Raw genomic sequence first — 20,067 nt, 5'->3', positions numbered from 1 at the left:
GGGGCTACAAACTGTCTGTCTCAAATGCACATGACTATCTCTGGCTATTCCGCTGCCAAAATCCCTTTGCTTCCGATACTACTTACTGTACCTCCAAGTCTGCCTTCGCCTCTATTTCTTTGCCTCAGTGGTGGCGGCTCATTTGGTGGTGTTTGTAGATAACTGAAAAATTTTGTAACTGAACCTAAAACTGATAGCTTTTTTTATTATTATTAAGAACCAGTTATTTGAAGGAGGTGAATTGGCATCAAAATATAGAGAAAGCCATGTTGACATCAAAGACTGCATTTATCGAGTATATTTCTGAGTGAGGAAACGCGAGTTTTTTTTTTTTTTTTTTTTTTTTTTTTTTTTTTTTTTTTTTTTTTTTTATAAACCTTTTAATATCATAAGAATCCAATAAGGTCACATTAGATAAGGGCTCAGTCGGTAAAGCTTGGCTAAGTTGAGGGGATGGGCTGTGATTATTGGATTTGATTATTTGATTATGAATTCGATTATTGGTCTCTTTTGGATTATTATAAATGATTTCTGGCTCTACATTTGTGACTTACGTGTATTCAAACTAGGTTTTTGAACGTGAAAACTAGTAAAAATGTACACATAAATATCAAACAATAAAGAGGGAAAAGGAGAATCCTTTGAAGAGGTTTCTGAAAGATTAGCTTCAAAAAATAATTACATAGTAAAAGAATGGACAAGTGGACAAACTGAGCAATGGTGCTAAGGATGTACTTCTCAAAATTTTCCGTAGAATCTCAACCAGGTTCTGTTTTACTTATAAAAATAAGAAAAATGAAAAAAAAAAAACGAGTCTCATTTTGATCGAGTTAACATGATCGTTTGATCATGATCATGATAGTTTGATCGAGTTGATTGAGTTAACATCGAGTTTACGAGTTTTGATCGTTGTTAACAAAAATGAAGATCGTTTTTCCAAACCAACGGTTTAATTCGAGACAGAAGTTCCAGAAGAAAAATTCATTATTTAAATATTTTTGAAACCCTACAAATTTGCCCCTCTCTTTACGAAAATATATTTCTATGTACCATAAGACACTGCATTCACATGTCTATCGGCACAGAGGTGGAAAAAGGGGGGGATCATCAATGTTGTCAGGAAATTATCTTGAGAGGGTAAGGGTGTTGGTAAGTGTCAACAGAAAATATCACGGTGAAGTTTAAAGATGTGGTATAGGTTCATAAAAAGAAATGGCACATCTATATCGCCTAAATTCCTGGAAAGAGTGTAAAAAAGAAACTAAAGGGTATATCAAAGATATTATAAATCGTAGCTTCTCAGTCTCAGTTTCTTAGTCGTAGCTTCTCAGTCTCTAGTTTTCAGTCTCAGGCCTCTCAACCATATCATACATCAAATAAGCTTCTAATTCATTTGAATCGAGAAATCTGGTCACAGGTCTGTGCCCAAGGTGTATACGATGCAACCTAGTTCGTAGCCCCTTAATAGTGGTTGGGATTAGAATGTCTTTCGTATGGTTCAATAGCAATAGAAGAATGTGCGGAATGCATTTCTTATCTCCAAGTAATGACAGAGTTATCATATTCAAATTTTCTGCAGATCTTTCTTTTTTTCTTTTTTGAATGTTGCTTAATATATTCAGTATGCTGCTAAAGTTTTAAGGATTAAGATGTGTTCTTGATGTAATCCTTTAGATGTTTAGAAAGCTTTAATCAGTGCTGGGTTGTTAAGAGCAGCTATAATGACGTTTAATTAGTCATGAAGAAATAGTGTGAAGAAAAGAGTTGTAAAATATCTTATTGAGTATAAGTGATTAATAGTGATAGTTTTTGCTACAGTTTAAAATGATATGAGTTGCTTGATTGATTTAATTCTTTCATGATTTTGGAAGGTAATTCATGACTATGTTTTGAATCTAGGTTTATGCTATATTAAACTTGTAGCGTTAAATAAAATTGATTTGTTTCCTTATTTTTAGCAAACTGATATTTTAGTTGTAAAAGTTAGAATTTAGAAACGTATTAGGAGGTGAGAATTTAGTGGGATGTTCAGAAATCGGTTGGTACAATTCAGCCCAAGACTAATAATAATAAAAAATTTTATTTACTTGTAGCTAAAGTCACTTTTGAACAAGACTCTATAAATGAAACAGTCGATAAGTTAGCGCAAAAGTAGGAGGGGCTCTAAAGTAGGCACGTAGGTCAAGTCTGTTCTGAAGTTTCCCAACCCTTCTGTGAATTACGAGGGGTCGCTCCCTAAAAAGTCACGTACACCAGGTGGCACTTGACAAGCGTGGTGGAATTGTGCCAAGCATTTTGAGGATTGTGCCAAGCGCTGTGCTACAAGATGTACACCAGGTGGTGGCAAGTCATCCCCACCCCCCCCGCGATAAAACCTTTAAGGGTGCCCTTCGTTCAACCACCTATGGATTATAGTCCTGGATACTCCACTGGAAACAAATTAAATGTTTTGAACCTACAACGACCTCTTTAGCTTCATAACTTACCCCCTTCTCCCTCCCCGCAACCCCCGGAAAAATATGTTTTACTCAAATCAGTTTTGGACAGTGAAGTAAGTCGTTCATATGTATATCTTTCAAAGAAGGGAAAAAACAATCTTTTGTTTAACGCTACAGGAATATAGTTGTTGCAACAAATAGCAAGTCTAAAACTAAAAGTTGATGCAGAGGTAGATGCTTGATGATTGTCAATGGATAGCAGAAGGCGGTGTATAAAAAAAATTGCGCGTAAAGTGTCTTTATCATTTGTGTGCAAAAGTGTATATCAAGTAAGTCGGAAACATTTCCTAGGTGGACGGGAAAGTGGAGGAAAAACACCTGAATGGAGTGAAGACACTACTGATGGGCCAATAAGATCCGAAAATGTGGAAGAATCTGATTATTGGTATGCTTGTGATGATGATGCCAGTGATGCAGGCTCGACGGGTGAACACTGCTCAGGTATTTGATATGCTTTTCTTCCCATTCTTGTTAGCAATGCTGTCGGTGCCTGTTTGACTGGGTTCTAGTCGTGACAATACTAAAGAAATAAAGAGAGCCCATACACGTACACAAGATTTTTCTGAGGGTCATAAATCATGAATGATATTTCTTGGGAACGCAAATTTCGTTGCCAAAAACTTACACTATCTTTAAAGGATCACGTTATGTTTTTCAGCTTGGTAATTTTCCCAGAAAAAAAGTATAAATAGAAAACTGTTCTAATATTTAAGAAATTGTTTTAGTATCCATCATCTAAAATCCTTGGTGCGGTCCCATCGAATCACAACCAATCGGTTTCTTTTTTATTTTAAGTTGTATAGCTGTAGTGTAGTGTTTGTTCACCACCTTGCCATGGGGAAGTCCTTAAATTATAAATCTCAAGAAATACGTCCGCAATTTCTGCTTTATCTCTTTAATACTTAGTTTCACCGCAAGCATGGGACCCCGCATGGAACCTTTTGGACAAGTGTTTTCTTGTGAAATATTATATTGTAATTATTTACTTCTCTATTAAACCTTACACCTTATTGTTTTTATATACGCTATAATAAAGCTCTTTGACCCAAGAAAAAAGAAAAATTAGAAAAAATAAACTCTTTGTCACTTAGCCCCCCCCCCCTCTTTTACCTATAATTTCGCTATCACGAGCAAGCACAGTATTTTCGTAAAAGAATTATACAGTGAGTCAAGACAATGAAATTTGGCTAAGTTAAAGATGTGGTCTTAAACAATTCTAATATCGTATTTGTTTTAAATGCTGAAATTATTAAGGCTAAATTCAAGGCCAAACTCTAATTTAAGTGCCCTTGATGTGTTTATTCCAAAGCAAAATTCGACTCCTGAAAATTCTGGTGGAAAGAGAAACTGATAGTTTGACTTTTATCCGAAACAGAATCAAACTGAATCTTATTCCATAGCTATATTTACCGAACATATGGTGTTTTGATAAACCCCCTTTTTTTGCCTTGTTCTTTTTTGTCTTTTATTTTGTTTTCTTTTCCTCTTATCCTTTACAATATTTTCGTACCTATACTGGGGCCTCCTATGCAACCCAACTCCCATTTAATTTATATTTGTTTTTCTTTACTTGAATCAATAATAAAATTTATGAGACCCGTGATGATGGTGATGAGAAAAGATGCATAATGGGAATCAATACATATTCTAACGCTGGAGTATTGTTGACTTTGACAAGATCTTATTTTAATTGGGTTTCTGCTCGTAATCAGAAAGAAAGCATATAATTACCGATTTTGACAAATTGTTTGTTTATGCACATTTAAAAATATATATATATATATATATATATATATATATATATATATATATATATATATATATATATATATATATATATATATATATATATATATATATATATATATATATCATAATTAATTGTTTTCAGGATTTTAATGTTCTTGTATCTTGTTTACTCGAATAATTTTTCGAAGATAAAAAAAAGTGAAAAAAAAAGCGAAGATAAAAAAAAGGAAATTAAAAGTGATGAATCGGTCATCACAGATGCGCAAACGCATTCATAAAAAAGCTCTGGTACTGTATCTTAACGACAAATGTAATTGAATTGATTAGTGGTGCCAAAAATTGTAACAAAATTAATGGATTTAGTAACTAGAAATTCCTTTGAGTAAATTTTATCTCGGAGAAAAGTCGAAAAGATAACGCGATATCAGTCCCCGTTTTGTTGGTAAACTTTGTTTCTACCTTTCGTCACAATAAAAAACGAAAAAAGTTTGTCAGGATTTGTCAAAAGAATATTTTAAGAAGTCTTACACAGCTCAATTTTATAGGTGCCATGTGTGAATGTCGAAGGGTGCGATCAAGTAGTCCTGACTTAACTCAACCTCACGTTTGCACACTCTCTGAAGATACACTTCGGGCCCACAGTCCGAGTGGCCATAATAAAGTACCTTCTGGTAAGCTTAAGAATCTTAATTCAATTTCGTAATTATCCACGATAATTTTTTAGGCTAACCTTCACCGTGTGCCTCTGAACGGAGAAGGGGGGGGGGGTGTTCACAGACTAGTCTGTTGGTGCTCTCCTTGGCGTGAAAATCTATGTTTGGAGATTTGGGTTTGAAAATCTATGTTTGGAGATCCCCCCATACACATTGTAAAATAAGTAGAAGACAGATATGTATCTAATTCTTCATAAGATGATTTAAAAAAATAAAAGCTAATAGTCACACAGATAATAACTAAACTGATGCAAGTCTGTTTGGCTGAAAGGAGACATAGACCAAATTTTCAAGGACAGAAATATTTTTCAGTTGAGGGAGGGAGTTCGTTTTCTCCAAAAAGCGCATTTCAAATGCAAATACGTACATTTTCTTGTATTTTGACTGGCTATTTTCATTGCTATGAACGAGAATTCTCTACAAGAATTTTCCACCTATACCACCCGGAGACTATGTAATCAAGCAGTTCGTGGTAACGAACTGTAGTTAGGAGCGACCCGGCTCAATTGTTTCAGTTCAGTTCATTCGGATTTATTTAAAAAAAAAATAATTATAACAGTCATAACATACATAATCTCTCATCTCTATGCCAAAAATGCATGCTGAGTCCCTAATCACCTCAAAAATAAATACGCACTATGGCTCTCCCTCCACTTCTCGATACAATCATGGCCCCTACCAACAAAAGCATCCTTAAAAGTCCCCACCTTTTTATCCAGGAGAAATCCCCACACACACAAAAAAAAAAAAAAACAACTCAATAATGGCTAAAATCACTTTTATATTTAGATTCTTTATTCAATTTAAACTAATTCAAAACAAGATCATTTTTTATTCTCTTTTTGAAAGAATCAAAGGAGCTGCTACCTTTCAGTTCAAGCGGTAGGGTACTGTAAGCCTTAGCGCAGACGATGTCAGGCGAAAAATCCGACCTAACTGTTGACGTATGTTGAATATGGATTGGAAGATGCTGTTCGGCTACCAAACGGAATAGATTCCTAAACGGCGATAGAAGCAAGCCGGAGAGGAATCTGAAAGCAAAAACCGGAGAGGAATCTGAAAGCAGGAAAGCTGAAACAGCGATTTCAGCAAGAGAGTGTGTTTGATGGTCTTCAAGGCATTCTTGTGGATGGAATCCATTTTTTCAGATGTTATTTGAACGTCGACTGCCATACCATTGCCCAATACTCTAAGTGGGGTTTAATGATTGCATCGTAGAGAAGGGTTTTACGTCCGAATGTGTGCTTCAGTTTCTTCATGATTCCAAGATTCCTTGAAAGCTTTAATTCTAAAATTGAATTCTGAAAGCTGATTTATTTAAAATCACACCATCAGATTCAGCGTATCAGAGAACCATACAGTAGAAGTTTCAAGCCCCTATCTACAAAAAGGTGGAATTTTGTATTTTTTGCCAGAAGATAGATCACGGAAGCGTGTTTATTTGTTGTTTTTTTTTTTTTTTTCAGTGGTGATTGTTTCGACCCAGTGGCCCTAGAATGTTACGAGAGGGCTCATTCTAACGGAAATTAAAAGTTCTAGTGCCCTTTTTAAATGACCAAAACAATTTGAGGGCACCTAGGCCCCGTCACACTCACATTTTTCCCCGAAGTCACCGGATCAAAATTTTGAGATAGTCATTCTGTTCAGCTTAGTCGAAAGCCTAATAACTATGTCTTTGGGGACGACTTTAATCCCCCACCCCAGTTTGCGGGGGAGGGGCTGCAAGTTACAAACTTTGACCACTGTTTACATATAGTATTGGTTATTATGTAGTGTATAGACGTCGTCAGGGGGACTTTGTCGCGTTGGGGTGGGAGTGGGTCAGGGGTTTTGTTGGAGGATCTTTCCATGTAGGAATTTATCATGAGGGAAGAGAATTTCCATGAAGGGGGGCGCAGGATTTTTTAGCATTAATAAGAAAAAACGATGAGAAAAAAAAGTTTCACCTGGAAGTAATGAGTAGCATTAAAACTTAATACGAACATGAAATATTACATATGTAAGGGGGTTCTTCTCCTCCACAATACCTTGCTCTTTATGCTAAAGTATTTTTAGTAATTTAAACTATTTATTCTTCGGCCTTTGTGATTCAGGGGCTATTCTAAAGATTTGGGATAAAATTCAAGCTTTAGTGTAAAGAGCGAGGTATTGCCGAGGGGGCAAACCCCCTCATATACGTAATAAATGTACACAAATACAGAAGTTCGTTACGTAAGTTAATTCGTAAGGTACATATGTTTATACGAACAAAAACGTTCGTACAAAAAATAAAATAGACATATTATAGATAGATAGATATATTATAGATAGTATTTTTTATATATTTTTATAGTATATATCTCATAGTATTTATAGCCTATATTTATATGTTTTGTAGTATTCTTATAGATAGTATAGATAGATAATAACTTTTTATAGATAGATAGTAAATAATCTTGCGCTTTTTATAGATAGATTTATTATAGATAGTATTTTTATAGTATGTGTAGTATACATTTATACATTTTGTAGTATTTTTACAGGTAGTATAGATAGATAGTAACTTTTTATAGATTAATAGTAAATACTCTTCTTAAGTCCCTTTGGTTTACAGTGTGGCTCCTTTTTCTCTAAATGTCGTTTTTTAACCTTCGACAAATATTTCTCCATTATATTTCAGTATTGGGTAATTTAACTTCACTGATTGATATTTTCTTTGGTGGTCCATCCACGAGCCTTTTTTTGGGGGGAGGATTTCAGTTCCATCCTGATAATTGTGAAGGCATTAATAGTTTCATGTATTCATTAATGTATTCATATTTACTGCAAATAGTCAAGGGTCACAAGAGGGCGAGTATGGGTAAATTTATGTGATTACCTTATGTAGTACTCACGAGATATTGCTTGCTTCAGATTTATTGCTAAATTTCAAATTGGAAACATGGAAATAAATTAAAAAGCTGGCCTTTGGTTCTTAGGACAAGGATCTTGTTTATTATTTATAACAAAGATGACGTTTCTGTTTATCTTGGGTTTGCCAAATTGTCTTATACGTGTTTTCCTTCCCTTTTAAAGGGGAAATGAAATTAGAATGTTTTTTTCTCTATTTTTTTTTATTTATTTTAGTGGCAAAGACAATTCAGAGTATTTTGCCGCGCCTAAAGCTTGTGCTTTCCAGGGAAATTGCCTTTCCAGAGAATTGGTTGGTTTTGGACTCGACTGATTCACCTCAAACGCTAAGCTTTACGAAAAATGTTGTTCAAACCCGCTTTATAGGGCTATAATGAGAGAAAGTTTTAGATGACAAGGGCACGTTCTGCAGATGAAGGATGACGGATTGCCAAAGATCGTATCGTCCTCGTCGACCAACCATCAGGGTCCAAACGGAAAGCAGATCCTCCCCGAATGGGATATGAAAATGTCGTAAGGAAAAATTTGAGGGAATGCGAACTTCTTGGGAGGGTGTAAAGAGGGACGCTTTGAATAGACTAGGATGGAGAAGCTTGTGCAGTTCTGTTGGCCTCAGGCGGCATGGTGCTCCAGTGAGTTGCGATTGTTAGTAACAGTAATAAAGGCTGTGTCTGACTTTTGAGAAAAATGTCAAAAATTGTTTGTAGAGCCGCCTTCAAAGGGAGGATCAGTAGGGCAATGTAGATTAAAAGGACGAAAGCGTGATTGAAATACATTGCCCATGATACTCCTTTTGAAAATAGCCTAGCAAACAGCATTTGGTAATTTGCTTAAAAGTGTGAAATACTTTAGGATTTTCAGCTTTGGGGTTTTCAATTGTTTTCAGATTTTGAAAGAGCTCAGATACGACCCTAGGCGTGACTTTGACGATATGTACATGATTGATTTATAGTAGCATGCGGATTTTTCGTATACATATATTTTGTCTTCAATACAGTTTTAAACTTGGTGTAAGTTTTTGCTTTTTCCGAAATGGGTTGACTCAAGAAGAAATTGAAATTGATAACAGGTATCCATCTTTATCCCCCTCTTCGTTTATGAGAGAAAACAGTAGTTTGACTGATTAGTTAAATAAGTATGATTATTTTTCATTTCACAAGATAATTTTAAAAGCCATTAGATGGTTTAAATTGCCCCATCGTGTCTTTTTTGTAGATTTGAAATGTTTTTCTTAAAGAAAAAACGGCTTAGATGAATGTAAAAATGGTACGAAGAAAACGGCCTGCTAAGTTTTTCCTTAAAAAAAAAAGAAAAAAAAAGAGGTCAACATCGACTGTTTCTCAGGATAGTCTGAAAAGCTTTTTTGTGTGTACCTACCAAGGATAAAGGAATGATTTTGGAAGCAGCTTTGCAAAATTTCCTTATGATTGTGCATCCCAAATTGGGAGCAATTTTTTTGTTGAGATAAATGACTACTTACGTAAGATTTTTTTAAAAATGTGTTTTAAATTACTTGTTTTTATGAAAACCTACTATTGAGTAACATTGCAAAACCGGTACAAAGTAACCAGTATACAAAAAAATTCACCATTTACTCCACCCTTTCTAAATGCTCAAAGTTGCATTTAAAAAAAGGAGAAAACAATAATAATAAATAAACAAAAAGACCAGCTACGGTGTCCTTTTAGTAAAATCAAACTTTTTTTTATTTTAAATCACCGGGAAATATTTTTTTTCAAAATATTAACGGACCTTCAAAAAGGTAAGGCAGCAAGCAGCCAAGTTCATTAACTCCATTTTTTCCAACATTTAATTTGAAAATGCAAAGTTAGCTGTGGACATAGTATTTTCGCATGGAATCACAGAACTAATAATATCTCATGATAAAAAAGAGAGTCTTAAACAATGTTTTTTATAATTAGTTCGAATATAATAATACTCCCCCCCCCGGAAAAACATAATTTACCTAAAAGCGAACGAAAAGAAAGACATTCTTAATTTAAAAAAAATACATTTCGAATCCCTTAGCTAAAAGGAGAATAATTTTGCAATCTGCAACTACGATCAAAAACACATGCAAAGTAAAAAGAAAAAACAGCTCTTTTGATCATATCTTTTATATTTAGTCCAAGTATTATTAATTTTCAGGAATCTCTGAAAGTAGTAGTTTGGTAGTGAGTGTTGGAAACACCCAGGATTCAGATTGTCATAGTGTATTTCATGGCTATTTGAGTAGTGAAGATTCTACAAAAGCTCAAAAATTTTATTTAGATGAACCTCAGTGCATTAGCAGTGAACAAAGTACCTTGACAAAAAAAGATTCAAAAGATTTAAGTGTTATTATTAACAATGCCTTGATAAATCAAAGAACTTCGCCAATTCAAACTGGAACTTTGCCAAGAAGTTGTCATAGTCAAAGTGGTACGTTAAAGAGGGAGAGAAAGGAGAAAGAATCTCCCTTGGGCTTAGACCTGACTGTACAAAGTGCGGTGCCATCTGGTGGTACGTATCCTCGTCGTAGTACAATTAGTTCAACCTTCGATACGGACTCCGATTATGTAGAGTTTTCACCTGCAGGTAAGCTAATTTGTTTGACTTATGCTGTATAATTTAACGATAAAAGCCTATTCTAGAAATAATAGCTATTGCTGCGGTTTTTCAGAAGGATTGAGTAAGTAGTAAAAACTGGAGAATTGTCAATGATTCCTATTACAGGTGAATCACAAAAATAATTTGGGACTCAGGCCACAAGGGACCCATTGCTTCCGCACAAAAAAATTGTAATAATATAGTGCCAATACCCGCTGGATTATAGATACCCTCCTTGGGCGTGGTATTTTGGACCAGGGACCTCTCTCTGTTTCCCCTTTATGGAAGAGCCTCCTTAAAATTGTCAAGATGTCCACCATTGTTTTCCCTTATCTCAAATACCCCCTTCCAGCTTCAGAACGGCTTGGTCAGGCACTACTCTTCTCTCAAAAGAGAGTGGAGAGTCACCAACCACTAACCAGCCATCGGCATCAAGCGTTGCCAGATCTCCAGAACTGGCACAAGCAAGAGAACTTGTTTTTCCCAACTCGGATTGCTCCTCAAGGGATCTACTTTGCATGACTATGTGCTTCGTATGCCCAAGGGGATTACCCCTTCCCCGGGCATGATTTTGGAAGCCATTATTGGCTTTACTCTCTCCAATCTCAGCAGCGTATTCCATAAAATAATCCGAAATAACCCGAATAACCGAAAATAATCCGAAAATAACCAATTCCGCTTTGGTTTTTCTGCATTTTTTATTTAATTTGTAGTTGTAAGTAGTTGTTTTTTTATTTGCCATCTTTCTTTTCTTTACTTGTTCCACGTTATAGATGAACCCGAATTTCAGTCTGATGTTTCTTTTATTTATTTATTTTTGGCCATCGAGAAAAACCCGAATTAAATGGTCGTAATTAATTTAATGACGCCATAATTTTGAAACGACGATAAGAATATTCTAGTTTGCTAGTATGCTAATTTGCTATTCTAGAATTCCCCGAATTTAAACAAAACATATGAACTACTATACGCAGCCACAGACTCTTCAAAGGGACAAAAAAATTGTTTATCAGAATCTATTAGTATTATAAGGGGGTTTGGAGAGATAGAAGGGTGCAACCCACAGGGGTGCCTGGTTTAATTTTGAAGTGGGACAAACGAAGTTATTTTAAGATTAAATGAAGAAATATCCGAGGAAAGTCCCAATTTTTTTTTTTTTTTGGTATGTTGTATTAGCTGTTGAAAGATTAAAATTTTAGTTTTATTGTCGTAATGCACTGTTTTATAACTTTAATTCTCTCTAAACGTTCGGAATTCCTGTAAAAAAAAAAAAAAAAAAAACAATTTGGCCAGGGTTTTAAAGGGAAATCAGCCTGTAAGCCAAATGGTAGTCGAAAACCCCAGATATGGCTTAAAAATTCAGTAGCAAAAACCCCTGAGCATTTATAATTAAACCAGGTCACTTTTAGGATACCTGCACACAGTGGAGATAGAGGAAACCCTTTTTGCCCGAAAACCCCTTCCCTAGAGGAAATTGGAGTATTGGTTAAATTTGTTTTGTTTTGGACAAAACTGAAAGTAATCATCCAATACCCTCCTCCCCATAGAATACTGATTGTTTCTGTCCAATACCTTCGTTTTCCCTAGCTTCGCTCAAGGGGGTGGTGTAATTCCTTCAGATTTGGTTCGAAAGATTAATCTTCTGAAAAAAAACCTGAAAAGTTCAATCTGGAAACGCATCATTCGTATACGTTTGACTTCTTCTTCCTTATTCTGTAAAATCTAAGCATACCGTACTAAGTATAGTTTACTCTTATAGTTGTTTTTAATAAAACGAAATGTAATAAAGATTTATTTGTAGATACAAGACAATTATTCACCTCTTATGATACTTGCCAACATCGAATCCCTCTCTCAAAACCTGAATCTCAACGAAAGAAAATCGAAGAAAAAGAAAAACCAACAACAATGGTATTTGGCTCTCACACTGTACCAAGAAATGTGGCAATGGCGACAATCACTCCTGTGCCACTTGCCACAAAAGGCTGCGCCGTTGCTATACAAGCTGAGACGGTAGAAAAGGGACCAATAGAAGCACAAGCTCGATTTATAAGGTCGAAGCCAACAATCATTATACAACAAGCTCATGGCAAGTTTTTCTAATTCCAGTAGAATAGTTGTAATTATACAAATATTTAGAATAGTTTGATATAAAACAATTTTGTTGTAATTTTATGAAACAGAGAAAAAAGTTTTGTTGTAATTTTAGGAAAAAAGAAAAAGAAATTAAACTGAAATTATAGCAAAAAAAAAAAAAAATCAGAATTCCAGTACTAATTTTTTGAATTATCACCATCTTTTGATGACGGCTAATCGTACCATAACTTGACGTTTATAAGTAATATTTATTATTATTATATTAATATATTTAATATTAGTATTTTGCTAGCCCGAGCTCATGGCCCCAGCACTCGGGACGTGATAGGTTGGATATAATTGATTATCTAATTACATAACAGCATAATCATCAGGATGTTTTTTAGTTTTTAATCTTTCCTGTTGCTGCATCAAACTTCCTGTTGTATCAAACCCCTTCATTTGAATGTATGAAAAAAAAATCATCCGTTTATAGGATTGTTTTTCCCTGGGGACTCTGTGATTCTCACTGTTGCTTTTTTTCTAACTGCAGATTTCATTTACGATTCGATGTGATCATCCCCGTTGCATATATTCTAACCGCAGATTTCATTATCTGTTATTTTCATTTAGGATTCCTTGCAATACTTATTGTCATATATCCTCTAGCCACATACCTCGTTGCGCTTCATTTTCGTGAATCACTACCTCAGGCATTTGTCCATACATTTTACCTAAGCTGTTCTGGTTCATCCATCACGTCATGCAAAATCAGTTTTGCATGACGTGATGGATACCAAAAAATTGGTTTCCCAGCTTTTCCCCTGCTTTTTATGGCACTTGGTATTATCCAAGTGACATATAGCAGTCGCCAATTCTGTCGGTCTGTCTGTCGGTCTGTCGGTCTGTCTGTCGGTCTGTCGGTCCCGGTTTTGCTACTTTAGGCACTTCCAGGTAAGCTAGGACGATGAAATTTGGCAAGCGTATCAGGGACCGGACCAGATTAAATTAGAAATAGTCGTTTTCCCGATTTGACCATCTGGGGGGGAGTGGGGGCCCGGTTAATTCGCAAAAAATAGAAAAAATGAAGTATTTTTAACTTATCAGCGGGTATTTGGATCTTAATGAAATTTGATGTTTGGAATGATATTGTGTCTTAGAGCTCTTATTTTTAATCCCGACCGGATCTGATGACATTGGGGGGAGTTGGAGGGGGAAAACCTAAAGTCCCGGTTTTGCTACTTTAGGCACTTCCAGGTAAGCTAGGACGATGAAATTTGGCAAGCGTATCAGGGACCGGACCAGATTAAATTAGAAATAGTCGTTTTCCCGATTTGACCATCTGGGGGGGGGGAGAAGGGGCCGGTTAATTCGGAAAAATAGAAAAAATGAAGTATTTTTAACTTATGAGCGGGTGATTGGATCTTAATGAAATTTGATGTTTGGAATGATATTGTGTCTCAGAGCTCTTATTTTAAATCCCGACTGGGTCTGATGACATTGGGGGGAGTTGGAGGGGGGAAACCTAAAATCTTGGAAAACACTTAGAGTAGAGGGATCGGGATGAAACTTGATGGGAAAAATAAGCGCAAGTCCCAGATACATGATTGACATAATCGGAACTTATTTGCTCTCTTTGGGGTAGTTGGGAGGGGGGGAGTAAGTCTTAAAAATTAGAAAAATGAGGTATTTTCAACTTACGAACGGGTGATCGGATCTCAATGAAATTTGATGTTTAGAAGGATATCGTGTCTTAGAGCTCTTATTTTAAATCCCGACCGGATCTGGTGATGGGGGCGGGGAGTTGGGAGGGGGAAACCTAAAACTTGAAAACACTTAGAGTGGAGGGATCGGGATGAAACATGGTGGGAAAAATAAACACAAGTCCTAGATAGATGATTGACATAAACGGAACGGATCCGCTCTCTTTTGTGTAGTTGGGGGGGGGGGGGGTTAATTCTGAAAAAATAGAAAAAATGAGGTATTTTTAACTTACGAATGGGTGATTGGATCTCCATGAAATTTGATTTTTAGAAGGATATCGTGGCTCAAAGCTCTTATTTTAAATCCTGACCGGATCTGGTGACATTGGGGGAAGTTTGGGGTGGGGATAATTCTGAAAAATAAGAAAGATAACGTATTTTTAACTTACGAAGGAGTGATCGGATCTTCATGAAACTTCATATTTAGAAGGACCTCGTAACTCTGATATCTTATTTTAAATCTTAACCGGATCAAACGTAATTGGGGGGGGGGCAGTTGGGGGGACCGGAAATCTTAGAAAATACTTAAAGCGGTGAGATCAGGATGAAACTGGATGGGAAGAATAGAAACCTGTCTAAGATACGTGACTGACATAACTGGACCGGATCTGCTCTCTTTGGTGGAATTGGGAGGGGGGAGGTAATTTTGAAAATTGAGGTATTTGTAACTTACGAAAGGGTGACCAGATCTTAATGAAATTTGATATTTAGAAGGATCTTGTGCTATAAAGTTTAACTTTAGGTTCTGACCTTCTCACAAGTGCCAAATGAGCTCTTGGCTCTTGGCTCTTCCGACCTCGTCCAAATGAGCTCTTGGCTCTTCCGACCTCGTACCATATGAGCTCTCGGCTCTTCCGACCTCGTCACAAGTGCCATATGAGCTCTTAGCTCTTGTTATGTATCTGCTTTAATTGTATTGTTAAATAATTCAGTAGCAACATGGAATTTCACAGTGCCTCTGTCCTCTGACATATCTAAATTCCGCATTGGTACAATCATCGCTTTATTTTTTTATTTTTTTCGTTATAGGGTGGAAAATTGGCAATTTCAATGAACTAAGAAATTATGACGTGAATTAAATTCCTCCTTCCTGTTTATCCTTTACAGATGCTGAAATACCAAGTTCCTTGTTCCATTGTAATTTCTTAGATTATTGTCTAAATTACGCAATTGTACGATTATCGTGTTATTCTTTAAGTCACATTTTTGTTTGCAATTTAATTTGATTTTGCTGCTTCTTGTTCCTTGCCTTATAGGTACTAAAATCAATTTTCTCTTTCTTGTTTATCCTTCACAGACTCACACATGCTACACTAACACGCTCCTTCATTTCATGTAATTTTGCTTCGTCTACTAATGGCAAATTTTGTTGTGCAAAATTTTCGTTTGTAATTCTGTATGATTTTTGCTGTTTCTTGTTCCATCTCTTTTTCTTCGGCTGTTATAAGTCATTTGTCATCTTTTGTGATTTTGAATAAATAATAGATACACAATTTTTTACGACCACTCCTGCGGGGGGAGGGGTGTAATCTATGCTCTCGAAATGTGCTCCTAAATATGACGTCACATATATAATTTTTTTCAAAAATTAAAGGCTGTAGACAATTTTTCTCAAACTCATGACCCTATCTACATTGTTTTTCAGGTCAGAAAATGCCAAGGAACTAATTTAAAAAAAAAAATGGAGTCATTTTCGAGAAAAAATTTATAAATAAATAAACATATACAATTATTGTCTGTTTAAAGGAAGCAGATGGATATTTAATATTTGTTTTAAGAAAATACTTGAATGATCATTACTCTGCACTCCATGTTATAATTTATATTTGTTTTGTCGTATTTTAGTTTTGTTGTATTTCGTTATAATTCATGTTCAAATTCATGTGTACTAATAGTTATAAATCATAGTTCTGACAATATAGGGGGAGGCGAAAAATGCTCTTCAAAATCCACAGGGGTGATACTGCCCCCTTCCCTCGTAATTGTGTTGCGGAGCAACACTACTGCTTTCGTAGTTTTTTTTTGTTTTTTTTCACCGTGATCAGCGACCTGTAGCTCCGAAGTGGTAAGAGTTAAAAATTTGAGATTTTTCAGAGGGAAGGGAAACGTGAAACAGAGTAAAAAAGTTCCAGAGAAGTTCCTAAAATTTCTAACAGTTTTCCATAAAAAAAAATAAAACCGTTTTTTTCTTAGAAACTCTGCGTTCGATGTTTGGCGTCAAGTTAAGACGACCCTAGCTTCGGAAATAAACTTGTTAGAAATACAGTTATGCTGAACTCATGTAGAACTTTCATTTGTCTCTTCGAGAACCGTAGCACAAAATTCCGTAGCTCTTACAGATTTCCCGGAAATAATTCCGGAAAAGTCCATCTCGTTCCGATTTTTTTTTGGAATTTTCTCAAATTTTCGATTTTGATGTTTCTTATATTTTTATCGAGTAGTGCTATGAAAAGTATGCAAGAAGAAGTGAAGTGTTCTATATACCAAGTTGCTTCGTTCTCTAAGAAATAATTTCCGAAGTTTCGACGTTCTAGAGGTAACTTCTGTTCTGGACCAGCTAGAATTTTTTTCCAACGCGGTTCGACAGGTCTCGATCTCCTAACAACTGGAGCTTACAATAGTTTCTCCGAAATAAAATTCCTTCGTTGGGTTTTTCTATTTGGAAGTTTTGTCATGCCCTCGGGGCAATTTAAATTTTTTGGTGAATTTGGTTTGTTTTATATTTTCCTAGCTTAGACCATCAAAAGTTAAGCAGAAAACTATAAGACGTTATTTCCGTATCTCTTTCAGATTTCCCGGAAATAATTCCCGAAATGTGCGTCTCGAAACATAATACTTCGAATTGGCGTCACTGTTGCTCCGCAACTGTGTCCCGTAGGGCACAGTTGCACGTGTTGCTCCGCAACTGTGCCCTAAGGAACAGGGCACAGTTGCTGCAACACTTCCCGTTGCACAGGCAACGGAGGTCTAATTGACGCCCTTGATTGCATCGTAAGTTATATTAACGGAAACCCTAATTTTTAGAAAATTCTTCAGAAGAAAAAGCTTAGAAAGTGACAATACTAGTTAAACAAACGTAAAAATTTTTAGTCTTTGCTGCGATCCTCGAATAAGGGAGAAAAAAAAAATCGAAAATCCAGACGTCTAACATAAAACGGTTAACAAAATGACCTTCTTTGGAGAAAACTCGTCCAAATTGCTTCCCAACTAAGTTTTTTTTTTCTGTACATATCGTTAAAAAAGTTTAAAATACACTTGAAAACTTTTGCTGTGTCTTCAAATATATAACCTGTGTCGCTTAGACTTTAATTAAGTGATGTTCAAATAAGACGGGAACACACTTCTTAACTTCTGGGCAATGCGGTGGGTCCGTGGGAGGCTAGAAAGTACAAAGAAATTACATTTTCAGGCCGTGAAGATTTTTTAGGGAGAAGGTGATAGAATACACTTGCTTCCTTTACGCAGGAAATACTAAATTTAAATAAATTTAAATAATATTAATTTAATATTAAATTAATATAAAAAATGACTTTTTTAGAGTTTGTGCCAACAACAACTGCGCCTAGTTTTGCTCAGCCAGTGAAATTTACATTCACGATACCCCCACCTGCATATCCTGGCACTCAATTCACTCCTATCCATCCTTCAAAAAAGGTAGCTCCAGTACAATTTGTGGCACAACCGAAAGTAACAGAACCAATACCAAATTGCTTAGATAAAGTTGAGTTTTTGCAACGACTCCAATCTGGCATAAATGAAGAGAGGCAACCAATTATCCGTGCAAATAATTATTTAGATGTGAGAGCGTCGAATACCTTATCCAAACCTCAAAAGGAGAAGGAGAAGATACAAGATGAACAATACCTTCTTGGCATACCTCCACCACCTCAATACCCTGGGCATGCCACGTTCGGACCCACCTATAAAAATCAGGTTTGGTTTCATTATGATCTCTCTCTCTCTTCCTTTTTTTTTTGGCAGTTGGTATTGACCAAGTGACATATAGCAATCGCAAATTCTGTCGGTCTGTCTGTCGGTCCCGGTTTTGCTACTTTAGGCACTTCCAGGTAAGCTAGGACGATGAAATTTGGCAGGCGTATTAGGGACCGGACCAGATTAAATTAAAAATAGTCGTTTTCCCGATTTGACCATCTGGGGGGGAGGGCCCCGATAATTCGGAAAAAATAGAAAAAATGAAGTATTTTTAACTTACGAATGGTTGATCAGATCTTCATGAAATTTGATGTTTGGAAGGATGTCGTGTCTCGGAGCTGTTATTTTAAATCCCGACCGGATCTGGTGACATTGGGGGGGGGGGGTCGGGAGGGGGAAACCTAAAATCTTGGAAAACACTTAGAGTTGAGGGATCGGGATGAAACTTGGTGGGAAAAATAAGCACAAGTCCTAGATACATGATTGAAATAACCAGAACGGATCGGCTCTCTTTGGGGTAGTTGGGGGGGGGGAGGTTAATTCTGAAAAATTAGAAAAATGAGGTATTTTTAACTTAAGAACGAGTGATCGGATCTCAATGAAATTTGATATTTAAAAGGATATCGTGTCTCAGAGCTCTTATTTTAAATCCCGACCGGATCTGGTGACATTGGGGGGGGGGGGGCAAGTTGGTAAGGGAAAACCTAAAATCTTGGAAAACACTTAGAGTGGAGGGATCGGGAAAAATAAGCACAAGTCCCAGTTACATAATTGACATAACCGGAATGGATCCGCTCTCTTTGGGGTAGTTGGGGGGGGGGGGGGTTAATTCTGAAAATTTAGAAAAAAATGAGGTATTTTTAACTTACGAACGGGTGATCGGACTCAATGAAATTTAATATTTAGAAGGATATCGTATCTCAAAGCTCTTATTTTAAATCCCGACCGGATCTGGTGACATTGGAGTGGGGAAACCTAAAATCATGGAAAACGCTTAGATTGGAGGGCTCGGGATGAAACTTGGTGGGGAAAATAAGCAGAAATCTTAGATACGTGGTTTACATAATTGGAACGGATCCGCTCTATTGGGGGTGGGGAGTTAATTCTGAAAAATTAGAAAAAATGAGGTATTTTTAACTTACGAACGGGTGATCGGATCTCAATGAAATTTGATATTTAGAAGGATATCGTGTCTCAGAGCTCTTATTTTAAATCCCGACCGGATCTGATGACATTGGGGGAGGGGAGTTGGGAGGGAGTTTGGGGTATGGGAACCTAAAATCATGGAAAACGCTTAGATTGGAGGGATCGGGATGAAACTTGGTGGGAAAAAATAAGCAGCAGTCTTAGATACGTGATTTACATAATTGGAACAGATCCGCTTTATTTGGGGGGGGGGTGGATTTGTTAATTCTCAAAAATTAGAAAAAATGACGTATTTTTAACTTAGGAAGGAGTGATCGGATCTTCATGAAACTTCATATTTAGAAGGACCTCGTACTCAGATCTCTTATTTTAAATCTCAACCGGATCCAGCGTCATTGGGGGGGGGGTAGTTGGGGGGACCGGAAATATTAGATAATACTTAAAGCGGAGAGATCAGGATGAAACTAGATGGGAAGAATAAAAACCTGTCTAAAATGTGTGACTGACATAACCGGACTGGATCTGCTCTCTTTGGTGGAGTTGGGGGGGGGGTAATTTTGAAAATTGAGGTATTTGTATCTTACAAAAGGGTTACCAAATCTTAATGAAATTTGATATTTAGAAGGATCTTGTGCTTAAAGCTCTAATTTTAAATTCCGACCAGATCTTGTGACATTGGGGGAGGTGGAGGGGGAAACCAGAATTCTTGGA

General features: G+C 36.3%; 1 protein-coding gene across 1 annotated transcript in view; it reads left to right on the top strand.

Annotated features, from left to right (window-relative positions):
• LOC136038155 (FERM domain-containing protein 6-like) overlaps positions 1-18,412 on the top strand; it is a 124,300-nt gene extending 105,888 nt beyond the window's left edge. The window contains exons 12-16 of the mRNA XM_065721205.1: positions 2,790-2,939; positions 4,793-4,918; positions 9,998-10,426; positions 12,240-12,527; positions 17,816-18,412. Coding sequence (XP_065577277.1) covers positions 2,790-2,939; positions 4,793-4,918; positions 9,998-10,426; positions 12,240-12,527; positions 17,816-18,276 — 1,454 coding nt within the window. The 3' untranslated portion in view covers positions 18,277-18,412. The remainder of the gene's footprint in view (positions 1-2,789; positions 2,940-4,792; positions 4,919-9,997; positions 10,427-12,239; positions 12,528-17,815) is intronic.
• Positions 18,413-20,067: the final 1,655 nt, after the last annotated feature.

The sequence above is a fragment of the Artemia franciscana genome, chromosome 2 (genome assembly GCF_032884065.1).
Source record: "Artemia franciscana chromosome 2, ASM3288406v1, whole genome shotgun sequence".
NCBI lineage: Eukaryota > Metazoa > Arthropoda > Branchiopoda > Anostraca > Artemiidae > Artemia > Artemia franciscana.
The sequence above is the reverse complement of the archived record's forward strand: the minus strand, read 5'-3'. Positions and strand labels throughout refer to the sequence as shown.